Genomic DNA, 13,781 nt, shown 5'->3' with positions numbered 1-13,781 from the left:
GGGTTGAAGTCTGTAACAAAACAGGAAATTAATATGCATATAGTGTATATATATATTGTCTATATTTAAAAAAAATTAAATTATCTGGAAAAACAAAATCCATATTAGCCTGTGCTCATGAATATTGATAACTCTTTTTAAGGACCTGCCCTGACTCGTTATGTTCAAGGCAGAAATGAATGTTTCACACGTAAATCTTCAATATGTACAACCACCAACATTTCTGAGCACAGAGGGGAATTTAAGTTTAAAGGCTAAAAGCTCATTGGCCTGTACATCATTACTGTACGTCTTATGTAGCTCAGCTTTTATTGGCTGATCATAGTTTGTCTCCTCTGATGTGAACGCTCCACAGTGACGGCCAAGATTGCAAAAGGAATGCATTTTTCCGAGTTTCTTCGGTCTCAGAACTGCAACAGAGGAACAAAAAGCAATGAAAATCATATTTTAACTCTTGGTCATCTTTATTTAAAGTTTTGCACGTGAAAGAATTACTGAAACTCACATTTTTGAGGAACTCCTCAGCGACGATGCGAGCCCTGGCGTTGACAGACAGCTTCATTTCACTAATCTCCTTGTCAATTTCCTCCATGAAATGAATGACAAAGTCCACTAGCTTATGCTTGTACATCTGTTCTGTGTGGAAATTGGTGATGAGAAAGCTGATGTCATAGCCCTGTGAAATTAAAGAGAACAGTAATGTTAACGATGATCTCATCACCACATTCACTTGAACTGAATGCTGTTGAGTTCAAAAACTAATATAACTCTCAATACTTGAATCAATGAGCTTGTTATTTGCAACTAAACTTTATCTTTTATTTGTGGAAAACACTGGAGGTAAAAGGGCAGCTGCTATTTTAACCTAAAACAACTTTTAAGAACATGTCGCTACCTACATAACTATATAAAGTTTTTGTGTTTAATAATGTTTATGACACTTGAAGGTTCATAAAAGTTTTTATTTTTAATTTTCCTCTTGAACACTGCCCACCCCTTACATACTACAAAAAATACTTAACGAAAAGATAAACAATTAAATGACAGGAAAGTTCACAGTAAATTAAGAAAACATTATCTTTCATAATTACAGGACAGTCTGTGCAATGACCTATCATACGATTTTCTGTATTTTTGCACATTTATCGTGTGCTAAATGACTCATTTGTGGCATTTATGCACCTATAACATGTTATAGGCATTGCATCAGTTTAATTTCACAATACTAACATCTCATTTATATACACAAAATTATGAATGACATAATGGCACCATGTTGCCCAGCAACCACCTATCAACTGACTAAAATCCTCTGACTAAACAATACTGATGTACTGCATGTACTGATGATAATATCATTATTAGTAATAATAACAATAATAACGATGCGGGTTAAATTTGACGTTGTCTTTGGTTTCTTTTGGCAAATGAATTATAATAAACTATGTGTAGAAAGCTACAGAATTTAAAGCAGTTTTTTCATTTTTTAAATATTATAATTATTGTCAATGGCAACAAAATGCCCAACACCTCTAATAGGAACCATCTAAGTGTGACTGATGCATTTTCCAAGGCCACTTACCTCCACTGGTTTCCTCCTCAGGATGAAGAAGTTCTCTGCTCTCATCATCATGAAGCGCATGAACTTGTGGCACAGAATCTTCTCAATCTCATCGGCCTAGAACAAATTAGTTAATTAATGAAAAATAATAATGGGCATTACAAACAGCTGTGACGTTTACATGAGTGTGTTAATTACTAACATCTGGTCTAAGTCAGGGTCTGCACTCACCTGCTTGACAGCGATGCTGACTCTGACAGAGTTGATGGAGCCTTCGATCAAAACCTTCTCCTTGTCATTACGGCTGATGATTACAGGCTGGAGGAGCAACTCTTTACTGCTCCTAAAAAGAACCAGAGAAACACACACGCAGACTATAAACACTATAGATCCGTAGGCATTGTGATGTTAAACTCCTTCAAGTTTTACGCTGTTGCTAGGCTCACCTCACTTCCACTTCTGGCTTGTTGTGTCTCTCCACCACTTGTGAGGAGAAATTCTCCAGGCAGAGGGCGGCCTGCAGTGTGGCACGCACAGCGTTGAGATACGGGCGCAACGTTGCTGTCTGAGAGTGAAAATCGAAGAAAAAAAAACAAGAGAATATTTTCTTAACCATGTCTGTCTATTCCCAGGTACAGCCAAGTGTGACTGGACAATGAGAGGTCATGAGTGTTTCATACAATTTCTCCTGCTTGCAATACTTGCTTATGTTCAAAAGGTATGTCAAGTCAAAATACAGTCCTGTCATTAACACCAAGATAAAGGTATCCATAACAGGAGAAAGAAACCACCAAGAAATCCACTACTGATGCTGGTGTAGAAGATATATAAAATCTCAATCAATAAGGGGGAAACCAACATAATACATGCAGCTGTTGTAACGCAGGTAGCTCTGAGTGACACTGATTCATTTTTGGCACATGGACGACAGGAGATTTATTTAAATCTACTGTAAAAACATCCCCAAAAGGAAGTTGTCAGCAACTGCAATTTAGCAACTTCCTTTTGGGGATGACAATGTGATGTGACAGACAGATGTTATAGTAGGGTTAATGAGAATTTCACCCCTTATTAGAAATAAATTGTGAGAGATTAGAATGGATGTGGTCAAGCGAGTCATCTTTAACCATATGTATGTGTACACCAAGAAAACATTCCTAACATGGTCGGGGTTTTCGGGGATGACTGTGGCTCCATCCAAAGAGCATGAAAGGGCTGAATTGTTTGCTCAGTATTAAAAATGATGTGAGTCATATGTTATGGCATTTGCACTCACCAGATCTAAACCCAGTTGAAAACCAAAGTAGGATTTTCAGTTGGCGAGTTAGCCCATAATGAGATACATAGTGTTTGATGACACTTAAGGGATCCTCATCAAACATGTTTTTATTTTATTTTATATTGTATATTTTTTAACTGCCAAAAAATGGTAATGACTTTGTTCACTTTATCCTCTGATCACATCCATAAATCAAAGTCATCAATATCACAATGCAGCATACACTCATTGATCACTTTATTAGGTACACCTGTTTAGCTCCTTGTTAATGGAAATATTTAATTAGCAAGTCCCATGGCAGCAACTCAGTGCATTTAGTCATGTAGACCTGGTCGAGCAATTTGCTCAAGTTCAAACTGAGCATCTGAGTGGGGAAGGAAGGAGGTTTTAAGTGAGTATTTCAGAAACTGCTGACTGACTGAGATTTCCCCACACATCCATCTCTAGGGTTTACAGAAAATGGTCCAAAAAGAAAAAAAAAAGAAAAAAAGAAGGAAAAGAAATATACAGTGAGCCGCAGTTCTCTGGGTGAAAATGCTTTGCTGATGCCACAGGTCAGGTGACTGGCCACAGTGCTTCAAGCTAATAGGAAGGCAACAACTAAAAAAAAAAAAAAAACCAACACAAAAAAACAACAACACAAAAAACCTCAAATTGGACAACGGTAGACTGGAAAAGCTTTACCGGTCTGATCAGTCTCAATTGCTGCTGACAGTTTCAACAGTCAGATGGTAACATCAACATTTGAGGTAAACTACATGAGAGCATGGATCCATCCAGCCTGGTGTCATTGGTGGCGTGATGGCATGAGAATATTCTCTTGTCACCAACTGACAAGAGAATATTAAATCCCACAGAGAGTACCCAGGTATTGTTGTATACAATGTACCCATCTTCTGATGACTGCTTCGAGCAGGATAAGACACCATGTTTCCTAGCTCAAAACATCTCAAACTGGTTTCGTGAACATGATGAGAGATCAGATATGAATCCAGTAGAGCACCTTTCTTATGCGGTGTAATAGAAGGCTTGGATCAAGAACATGCAATCAACAAACCTGCAGCAACTGTGTGATGCCACCGTGCCAACATGGCCCAAAATCTGTGATGAATGCACCTTGTTCAATCTGTGCTATTAACATTCAAGGCACACCTGAAGCAAAACGTACTAGCAAAGTGTGCCTAAAAAGTGTTCGGTGAGTGTTGCCACATGCCCTACAAAAGTCAGTAAGACAAATAAAAATGTTAAAAGCTTTTATTCAAATATGCAACATGGCTTAGCAATAGAATATTTTTTTACATAAGCTCCAGAGGGTGCAGCACCTCCACCCTAAATCTCTCCTTATCAAACATAACATCAGGTCAGCTGTGACAACCAGCTCGCCAGATGCAACCCTCCCTTTTCAACACCGCAGACAGCACTGTACGCTATTTAACAATTAATATTACTACAGAGTAAGGACCTATCTGTTCACACCATCAGCATGAACTATAACCAAACAGCAATCTGCCTTTTCTTTTAGCAAGAAAACTAGCTGGCTAAAATTAGCCTGTTAGCAATCCCGGTCACCTAGCTACTCTAAGTGTCACAAATGGGGAGTAACAAAATCCGTTTATGGGTGCATTTTCCGTTAACGAACGGCTACAAACCCAAAACCCACAACGCCGAATATGTACGACTATTCAGCTATGTCGTTTCATAAGCACATATGTCTAATTTCTCTTACCATTTCTCAGTGTCAGGAGAGGCGGCTAAAGGCGGAAGTAGCTGCACTAACGGAGTCTCTTCTGTGAATATTCCGGAAATTATCCGCTGCTGCCGCCGCTGTGATGATACTGTCGATCTGTAACCAAGCAAATACAGGGCCAGTATGGCTGATACCAGTATCGATAATAATACTTATAATTTATAAAGGAAGTGTAGCATTACTTATGTAGAAGTGTATCATGAGCTGTTTGTCATGACTTGAGAGTAATCATCATCAATTTGCAAATCTGAACATTCCACGATAATTAGTTAACACAACAAACCACACCTTTCAGGTTTTCATGTATATCGAAACTATTACGTTAAAAAGGAAAGCAAAGTGAGTGTCTGTTGTAGCTAATTAACGTCTACCAACATTATAATGCACCGTAATGTGAAATGGAAATGGAGATGATATATCTTCAGGAGTGGGACCACACCTCCATACATGCCCCTTCCGGTTCTCTGTCTATATATGACCCTGTGTACTACAAGCTGTTTGTTCAAATCCTAAATTGCCTCAATTTATGCTCACACCATCTGCCATTATCTACTAGAAACGCTGTCAAACCTTTGACAAATTAGAATTTAATCCCAGCTAGTATTTTAGTTTCCTTAAATGGTAAGTCATTCCAGTAAAGCAGCTATAATTGCTTACCTAACTGGAATGCAGCTTTTGCAGTTGTCAGTAACGCCTGAAGAGCCTGCGGCTATTACTGCTTTTTCCGGTATTCTTGCTTTGCCTGGAAAGCAGAACAAGAATACCAGATGCTCATTTGATTCCTTTCCAATTCTATTTTTTCAGAGTTTGAGAGTTCTGGTAATACACAGTACTGCATGGTACTGCTCAGTGACACACACTTTAGTAAGCCCTATGCTTATTTTGAACATGGATAAAAAGAAATGCTTTTATGTGAGCGAGGCCTGTCTGCAACAGGATGCATTGTTCTGTTGTATAAGGCCATTCCAACATGTTAGCAGTTATTCTGGGTGATTTCCATTTTTTCTATAAAGTTAGGAGAACCTATTGCTATTTTTCTAACTTTTTAGTGTTTTGCACCCATCCATCCAATTTCATCTGATTATCCAATTCAGGGTGGTAGGAGGGACTGGAGCCTAGCCCAGCTGTCATAGACACCATAGACAGGTTACCAATCTGTCACTGAGCTAAATAGAGACAGAAAATTCATCTTCACAGGCTTGGTGATGCAGTGATTAGCACTGTTGCCTCATAACAAGAAGGGCCTAGAGCCTTTCTCTGTTGAGTTTCAGTATTCTTTCCAGGTAACTGCATACAGTCCAAAGACATGTGTGGGATTAGGCTAATGTTCAACTCTAAAATGACCGTAGGTGTGTGAATTGGGTCTTTTGCCAGAAGTGAATTTATCCCAAGTGGCCACATCTGCCACTAAAAAGCGAGAACGTAAGTGACGTAGTAGCCCATCCATCTCACTATCCATCACAATTCACAGGTGGTGGCAATATTACTTGTGTGGAGTTTTCATGTGCTCACTGTGCCTGTACCGGCTTCCTCCCACAGTCCAAAGACATGCTTTTTAGGTTAGTTGGTGATTCTAAAGTGGCTGTGGATGTGAGAAGTGCTTGAATTGTATAGAATAAAACACTGCAGAAATGTTTGGTTAAGATGTGACTTTTAGTCTAAAGTGCTCTGAGTGGTCAGTAGAAACGCTCCAAATGCAAGTACATTACATTAAAATCCATCCTAAGGTCAAGGAGGCTCAAAAACAGTCATTAATAGTGCAAATTCCTATTATTCACCGGCAAATGAAAGAGTTTGAGTTCAGGAGTATTATGACTACACTGAAATAAAAAGCATGAAAATATATGTATCAGTGTGTCACTGGACTGACTATATTACTTTTGTTAACATGGTGATAGAAAGGCCCTGATATCCAGTCCCACCACCCTTAATGTGGGAGTCAACAAATAGAACCACTCACAGCATGATCATTAATGATAAGATCATGATCATCACGTTTTAATATGATACAAGTGATATACGAAAAAGTGTGGCAAAATTGTATTTTGAGTTATCAAAACGTTTAAGCAGGAAGAGTAGTAGTGGTTTTTGTGGAAGGATGAACGCTAAACACCTCTAGCTAAAGCAAAGTGCCAAAATTGCAGTTCCTCTAATAGCCACTAGATGGTGTCTTGTAAAGCAAGTCAAACCTGACAGTCTCCCATGTTAAAACAATGCTAAATAGCGTTAAAGACCATGTTTAAAATATAGCAAAAAAAAAAAAAAATGTACATAGGATCTTTTAAGATAAATATCACAATTTTTAACAACAAAATACTAAAACATGAGAGCAAAAAAATTACTCCAAAACAAGTTTATAAATCTAAGTTTTAAAAACTAATCCACCAAGTCCACAGATCTCAGGCTCAGAGGGAGAGATGTCTTTTGTACTCTATCTCTATCTTTGTATGCTGCAGAGCCAGCAAGCCCTGATCACATGACCTCTGGGACATGCTGGAGATATATGGATGCAAAAGTTCACACTGATGTACACTGATGCTTGTTTATTATCAAAATAAATCAAAACGAATCAAATAAAATAAAAATCTTAAAATGTACATGGAAGTTCATCGGGAGTCAGTTCAGCTGAATTAGCAACAGTGTGATATGTGAGTATTTACAAGAGTTTGTCAGTGGTGCAAGCTTCAAAGTTCCAAGGAAGTCTTGTTAAGATAATAACCATCAAAACAAATGAGCAACTTAAACCCAATGAAGTAAAGACATGAAAAATATTCAGTCCAGTTCAGAGCATGACACAGTGGAGTTTGACTCAGTTTCTTAATCGATTTAAAGTGATAGAAGCAAAGATGAACCAGAGATTTAATGCGAGCATTCAAAGTGAAAAATCGGTCAAAGGTTACCCCATGATTCCTGCGAGAGATGCTAGAAATGTGTATTAATTTGTTTATAAAGATAGAGGGGGCCCTTCCATGTGCAGCACATTGTGTGAAGGGTAGTGTTGATGGAATAAACAATGGCATGGAGGAGGGAGAACAGTAGGCTGTTTCCATTCCCTGGAGGTGATGTAACCAAGGTGACAGTGTGTTTCCAAAAAGTTAAGAAAGAAGATGGTTAAAGTTTTCCCTTAGCAGCTGCATCTTTTTGCTGAAGACTTAGATTCATCATTCTCTCCAAATACTATGGGCTCTGGGAAGTCATAATACAACTCCACATCTGTCCCCTGTGAGACCTGAAAAAAAAGCCAACAGAGTTTTGAAAAGTCAATGGTCACACAATGCCACAATATATTCCAAAACCAACATTTTTCCCCTAATTTAATAAAACTGTAACTCACCTGTTTGAGTGTGTTACTTGCAATTGTCTGGAATGCCTGTTCTAGATTTGTGGCGTCTTTCGCACTGGTCTCAAAGTAGGGGATGTTGTTCTTACTTTGGCACCAGGCTTGAGCCCTTTTGGTGGTCACCTGTGGATATACAATATCATTAATAATCATCTAAATTATACTCACAGGAGGGTGTCAGGCTGGACCCCTGTTTGCTTTCAGAACTGCCTTATCTCTTTATAACAACAAAGTGCTGGAAATATTCCTCCGAGATTCTTGCTCATTCTGATTTGACACAATCACACGGTTGCTGCAGATTTGTCAGAACAGTGTGGACACTTTGTAAATGCTCAGTTTTCTGTATTAACTGGTCATAAAGTATGATCCAATGTTTAAGTCAAAAGTACAGATAGACACACTATTCTTATCTTCTTATCTTTAGTTGTGGGCCCACAACTAGGTCAGTTAGCCTAAGTGCTAAACTATCTGCCTTTATAGACAATTTGTCTACCAATAGACTGACGAATTTCTAAACTTTGAGATTACTTTGTGACACTTTATGGACATCAGCTATGTTTAAAACACTAGTTTATTAAGCTATGTACAAATGGCAAGAAACAAACATCTTTATTTATCCCATACAATAGCCTTTAGCCAATAGCCATAGCCTTTACTCCCTCTGCTCAGTATTGTAATTTCTCCTTTCTCACACATCTGTTGTGTCCCCTGAGACGTCCAGCGGACGCGGAAAAAGGAAGAAGAAGTGTTGAGGCAGAAAAATAGTGAAGGAGGCACTTTTAAGAGCAGAAATATATTTTCTTTTAATTATTAATTAAACTAAAAGATGGACAAACTGCTATCAAAATAAAAACAAAATAAATAAACAAAATAAAACTTAGCAGTTGATTACTATACAAAAGAATGAGAGATGTAAAATGATCAAACGCACCCTCCTCTCCAGAGAGTATGAGTAAAGAGCTCCCCTAGTGCTGGAGCTTTTTCTTCAGCAGCAGCTGAAAAACCAATATACAGGCTGTCACTGCCACTGATTGGATTTGTGACGCAAGACTGCAAACAGCAAGAGGCACCATGAGATGGGAGGTTCCCATCCCACAAAAACTTTGTGCAGTAATCTCCACAAACCAGCTGTATTGTTTATCTTTGGGCTTTTATCTTAGTTTAAAGACAAGTTTAACCAACATGTTGCCATGCCCATTTCCAGTTTTTTGTTGTCCTTTGGAGAGCTTCCTAGTATTCGCAATCTTTTAGCAACCGAAACAATTTCAAGGAGGCTTTTGGTCAGCGGATACACATGTAGCTCCATGTCCTGAAGGATGTACATGTAGCCCTCAGGACCAGAAGTTGCCAGAGGGTCACTAACCAGTCTTTAGGGCTGTGTGACTAGGATGTTGAAATCTTGACCCTTGACCTTATGTAGTCACAATTATTGTCACACATCCAAAGTGGCAGCCAAATAAACATCACACGTCAGTAGCGTTAGATGCAGAGCACCAGCAGTTCAAGTTTCTCTTCTCTCTGGTAAAATGATCGTAGCTTTGACCAGCTGTTTATCTGAGACTTCTAAAACACCATCAGTAGGCGTCAGGCAGAAGGATGGTGTCTGAGCTTTTTATAAACCAGACCGTACTCAGCAGAAAAGGCAGAACAAGCTTCCGTGGACTTATCTGTAAATTCACACTGCAGCATTATGGCTCACACATGCTGAGGCCAGTGCAGCGAAACCTCTATGCACTTGAATTCAGTGAAAAAGGTTTGAGTTCTGTTCTCAGAAAACACTCGAACTGGGTGAATATTTCCACAGGAGACACCTGTGCACCTACAGTAGCAGAACGAGAGCTTATCAGCTCCAATCACTGCAACCTAATATCTGTGTCAGCCTCAGTTTCTTTAGTTTAAACTCCCACCAACGCTGGAACTCGCTCTATTGTCCCTGCTCAGGCTGACATGGCATGCAAGATGGACCTACAGCTTAGCATACATTTTAAAACTAAGAGAAGGTTTAACAGAGAAATAATTAAATTGAATGAGAAGATCTGGCTCTTCCAACCCTACCGCACTCAGTGCTTTGGACTTTCCTTCCTTGCTTTGATTGACAGACACTAGAAAAGGTTTTACTCTGCTTTCATTTATGAAACATATCAGAAAAAAATAGTGTTTTTTCACAAAAAATATGTGAGAGTCTTGAAAGTTTATGTTTAAATCTTATCCATTTATAAATAGACTTGAGAGACAAAATCAACCTTGATTTCATAAGAGGCTGCTTTATCTTTTCCCTTACCTTAGTCATATCTGTGGCATGTAAACAGTCATCACATTGTTACTAACACAACAGAAAGTTTACTGCTCCAGCCGTCTTACTATAATATTTAGCAGTATTTCCTAAGAGATCATTCTAATTGCTTTCTTATATAAAAACAGGCAAATGTTATGTTATACAGTTTTACCTGGTCAGTTGATTTCTGTCCCCTGATGTCTGCTCATTCAGGTACATTCATCAGTGTTTTTAAATAATATCAAGTGTGATTTAGACAGTCGGTCAATAACACTTGAGGCAGTAATTTAATAGAAACACAAACACTCCCATCAGGCTTCATTTTAGTCAACATACATCTATCAGCTAATCTTTTAAAACACGAGCACTTCGTTTACCATCATGAGCTGTAAAGCACCTGCATTCTTTCTGATAGGAAATTCAATACCAGTACTGGGAAGTAAAGTTATCTATGCTATGGCAGAGACAGCCTTCTAACAAACATACTGAACCCGGACCTTTTTGTCTCAGGAATCTCATACCAACCTCTCTGTTTTCCAAGTCAATCTTGTTGCCTAGCACCACAAATGGGAAGTTCTCGGGATTTCGAGGGCTGGCCTGGAACAGAAACTCTTCCTTCCAGTTGTCAAGCGATTTGAAGGTTTTTTGCGCTGTCAAGTCAAAAACCAGCACACAGCAGTCTGCTCCACGATAGAAGGCAGCATTCAAAGACTGGTACCTCTCCTGGCCAGCTGTGTCCCAGATCTAGGCAATGAAAGAGAAACGCAGTTCGCACCAGGACACCAAGACTAGAGATAATGCAGAACAACAACGTCCTACTAAGGACCTGGAAATGTCTTTTCTCAATAAAGCTGTGCTTGAAGCTTTAAACATTAAATCTTCATTTGTCCTCATATGATCAAAGAGTCCATCTACTTTTTATGCCACACCTGCAATACAACAACCTGGTCTCCAACCATCACCTCCTTCGTCATGAAGTCTGCTCCTATTGTGGCTTTGTACTGGTTACTAAACTTCTTGATGGCATACTGGTTCATTAAGGAGGTCTTCCCAACACTGAGAAAAGAAACAGCAGCACAACAGATTTATGAATGTGGTTAAAGCTTTTTTTAATTTCTATTCCAAGTTGAGTTTAAATAAAAGCAGCATGTAGTATAGACAGGTTGAAATATGACTGCTTCAAGCATATCACCAACCATTTTAACATGTGGTCTGTATAGCAGTATAGCTGGTTATATTGTCTGTATTCATGTGGTAAAGGAAAATAAAACAAGAGTAGGGTAATATTATCCATCCATAATAAGAGAATAGATTCAGTAAATTCATTTTCATCTTTGATCAGTGCAAATACGTAATAATCCACGTGAGTGAGAGAGCAGTGATTGGTACGAGGAAGCAACTCTGACAATCAAGAAAAATGTTTGTTTCGCTCTCAGTTGTGGATATCTGATAAACAGCTTTGTGTTGTTATGCACACTTAAACCACCTTTATTAAGTAGTTTTAAACATTCCCTTAAACAGTATTTCAGAAACTAAGGTATAATTGTGCATAAAACAATAGGATTAACTAAGTCATGCAAGATACATAGCTAATATTCTGACTGGCGACAGCTTATTGCACAACAACAACAACTCGTGCCAACGACGAAGTAACACACTTTAAAATTACATTTAAAATACATTAATATCAAAACCTCACAATGAATCTCCCAGGAGGACGACTTTCAGGAGAACCCTCTTCTTGGATGTCATTTTTCCACAGCTGCATTAAGACAAAACGCAAGAGAGTTTAGTTACTAATACTTTCCTGACTTCCTGTGTTGCGTTTTCATGGTCCTGCACCAATCATGTATGAATGCCACTCATTCCAGTCATGTACCTTATAACCTGTTTGGCAAATCAATCCAACTCCTCCTCAAACCAGGTGACATCAAATGTTTCAGCTGATTTCGGTGTCACTAAGCTGACAGCACACAGATTTCAATTCACTGTCAAGCTTTGTATGGTATAATTATGCAAAACAACCACAATCACAAACATAACATGAGTTCTGTTCAACATGCATTGATTAAAGAATTTGTTTGCCACACTGGATATGACTGATCTAAGCCGTGGCTCAGCCACACCCAGTGTGTCAACTGGATCTAACTGTTGTGTAATCTTTTTTGAACACGTAAGTGAAAATAAGTAAGTGAATATATATTGTACTGCTACCTTTAAGTGTCGTGATCAGCTGATATATTTTAGAGCCCAAAGCTTGAAGTAAAAAAAAAGAAAGAGAGAAATTAGATTGTTTGTATTTTTGAGTCACTGTCTCAGTGGTATTTCCTGTTTCATTTTGATAGTCTCTTGTGTCACGTGTTTTGTATTGCTTCCTTTTTCTTGTTTTCCTTGAGCAGTTTTAGCCAGGGTTTCTCATTTCCCTAATTATCTGGTGTGTATTTATTGTCTGACTCTCTCTCTGTTTATTGTTGTGCCCTCCCTCTCTGCTGTGTGCTCCCTTGTTCCTTGTGTCTCCCCCCTAGAGTCCTAGTTTTGTATTCCTGGATCTAGCCCTGCCTTGTTTTGCGTTTTATTTTTGTGTTTTTTTTATGTAAAGACTCCAGCGTTAAAGCTTTTTTGAGTTCGTGTCTCACAAGTTATGCACCTGGATCCTTATCCTGCCTGCAGCACAGCCATTTCATGACAGATTTCATAAGAGGCTGCTTTAACTTTTACCCAAACCTTTGTCATATCTGTAGTAAACGGTAATCATAGTTTTACTGACAAAACAGAAAAAACTAGTGCAGCAGCTCTCTGACAGTAAGCAGTATTTCCTTAAAGCTGATTCATAGCATACAGGTGTATTCCTGACTCAGAATGTTCTTTTAGAGCTCAAGCATGCATTTTTCTACCAGTAAACTATAAGCCTGTTTGTCTGGCCTAATTTGGCCCACTTTGCAGTATGTTACATTTTGCAGTTAATGCATCTAAGAGGGAAAACATTTCACAAACTGAATTGTTGCTGTTACAACACTCGAATTCAGAGAGCTCTTTAGAACAACCCATTCTTTCACAAATGTTTTTAAAGGTAGACTGCCTGTCTCAGTGCTTGAGCTGTGGCAATGGGACTGAAAACACCTGAATTTAAAGATTTTGGGGAACGAGGTCCAGTAATTTTGTCCATATAACATATCTCAGTCTTTATACTCTGCACAAGGTCTGTTGGAAAAAAGTTGATGGTAGTGTCAGACAGAATTGAAAAAAGAAATCTGTTGCATGTATGGCAACAGATTTCATTTTGTCCTCAAGCTTGTTGGTGCAAGAAATAGTTGTTGTATGATCAGACAATCACGGGTAGCTGCGTGACCTGCAAGTCACAAATGAAAGAAAAACTATTCAACACAAAACAAACGTGACAGGACATGTTTGCCTGCAACGCTGGCACAAAGATGTCTAGCATATTTATTTAACATAGACTGTCTATTTAAAGACGTCAATATTCCCCCAGACAAAATTTCACAAAGAGGAAGGGGCATTTTACGATGCTTTTTATGGACAGAAGCTTTATCACTGCTGCGCAGGGAAAAAGCCTAAATA

The 13,781-nt window shown here is 38.6% G+C and overlaps 2 protein-coding genes across 3 annotated transcripts; both read right to left on the bottom strand.

Moving 5' to 3' along the window:
• Positions 1-52: 52 nt before the first annotated feature.
• On the bottom strand, positions 53-4,699 carry arpc4 (actin related protein 2/3 complex, subunit 4). Its single transcript, XM_005741358.2, has 6 exons — positions 4,567-4,699; positions 2,008-2,126; positions 1,793-1,904; positions 1,583-1,678; positions 506-676; positions 53-410 (listed from the first exon to the last, which is right to left on the bottom strand). The coding sequence occupies exons 1-6, from the start codon at positions 4,567-4,569 to the stop codon at positions 405-407; spliced, it is 507 nt and encodes a 168-aa protein (XP_005741415.1). The 5' UTR covers positions 4,570-4,699; the 3' UTR covers positions 53-404.
• Positions 4,700-7,101: 2,402 nt separating this feature from the next.
• On the bottom strand, positions 7,102-12,138 carry LOC102201846 (ras-related protein Rab-7a-like). 2 transcript variants are annotated; one of them, XM_013912962.1, is made up of 6 exons: positions 12,082-12,138; positions 11,902-11,964; positions 11,132-11,258; positions 10,728-10,946; positions 7,922-8,050; positions 7,102-7,816 (listed from the first exon to the last, which is right to left on the bottom strand). In XM_013912962.1, the coding sequence occupies exons 2-6, from the start codon at positions 11,952-11,954 to the stop codon at positions 7,712-7,714; spliced, it is 633 nt and encodes a 210-aa protein (XP_013768416.1). In that variant the 5' UTR covers positions 11,955-11,964; positions 12,082-12,138; the 3' UTR covers positions 7,102-7,711. The 2 variants fall into 2 exon arrangements, with proteins under 2 accessions (XP_013768416.1, XP_013768415.1); XM_013912961.1 differs by lacking the exon at positions 12,082-12,138 and having other exon boundaries at positions 11,902-12,036.
• Positions 12,139-13,781: the final 1,643 nt, after the last annotated feature.

This window comes from Pundamilia nyererei, unplaced genomic scaffold (assembly GCF_000239375.1).
Source record: "Pundamilia nyererei isolate P.nyererei 1_Seehausen unplaced genomic scaffold, PunNye1.0 scaffold00110, whole genome shotgun sequence".
NCBI lineage: Eukaryota > Metazoa > Chordata > Actinopteri > Cichliformes > Cichlidae > Pundamilia > Pundamilia nyererei.
This window is presented reverse-complemented; position numbering and strand designations above follow the sequence as displayed.

What these genes read in the sequence shown, in the direction of transcription:
- arpc4 (XM_005741358.2), bottom strand. An exon ending in AAGCCAGAAGTGGAAGTGAG is followed by an intron (nt 1,905 to 2,007) that starts GTGAGCCTAGCA and finishes GGTTCTTTTTAG; the next exon opens with GAGCAGTAAAGAGTTGCTCC. An exon ending in TCAGCATCGCTGTCAAGCAG is followed by an intron (nt 1,679 to 1,792) that starts GTGAGTGCAGAC and finishes AATTTGTTCTAG; the next exon opens with GCCGATGAGATTGAGAAGAT.
- LOC102201846 (XM_013912962.1), bottom strand. Translation starts at nt 11,954, where the DNA reads ATGACATCCAAGAAGAGGGTTCTCCTGAAAGTCGTCCTCCTGGGAGAT. An exon ending in GTCCTCCTGGGAGATTCATT is followed by an intron (nt 11,259 to 11,901) that starts GTGAGGTTTTGA and finishes TTCTTTTCTCAG; the next exon opens with TGTTGGGAAGACCTCCTTAA. An exon ending in TTGACTTGGAAAACAGAGAG is followed by an intron (nt 8,051 to 10,727) that starts GTTGGTATGAGA and finishes GTATATCCACAG; the next exon opens with GTGACCACCAAAAGGGCTCA.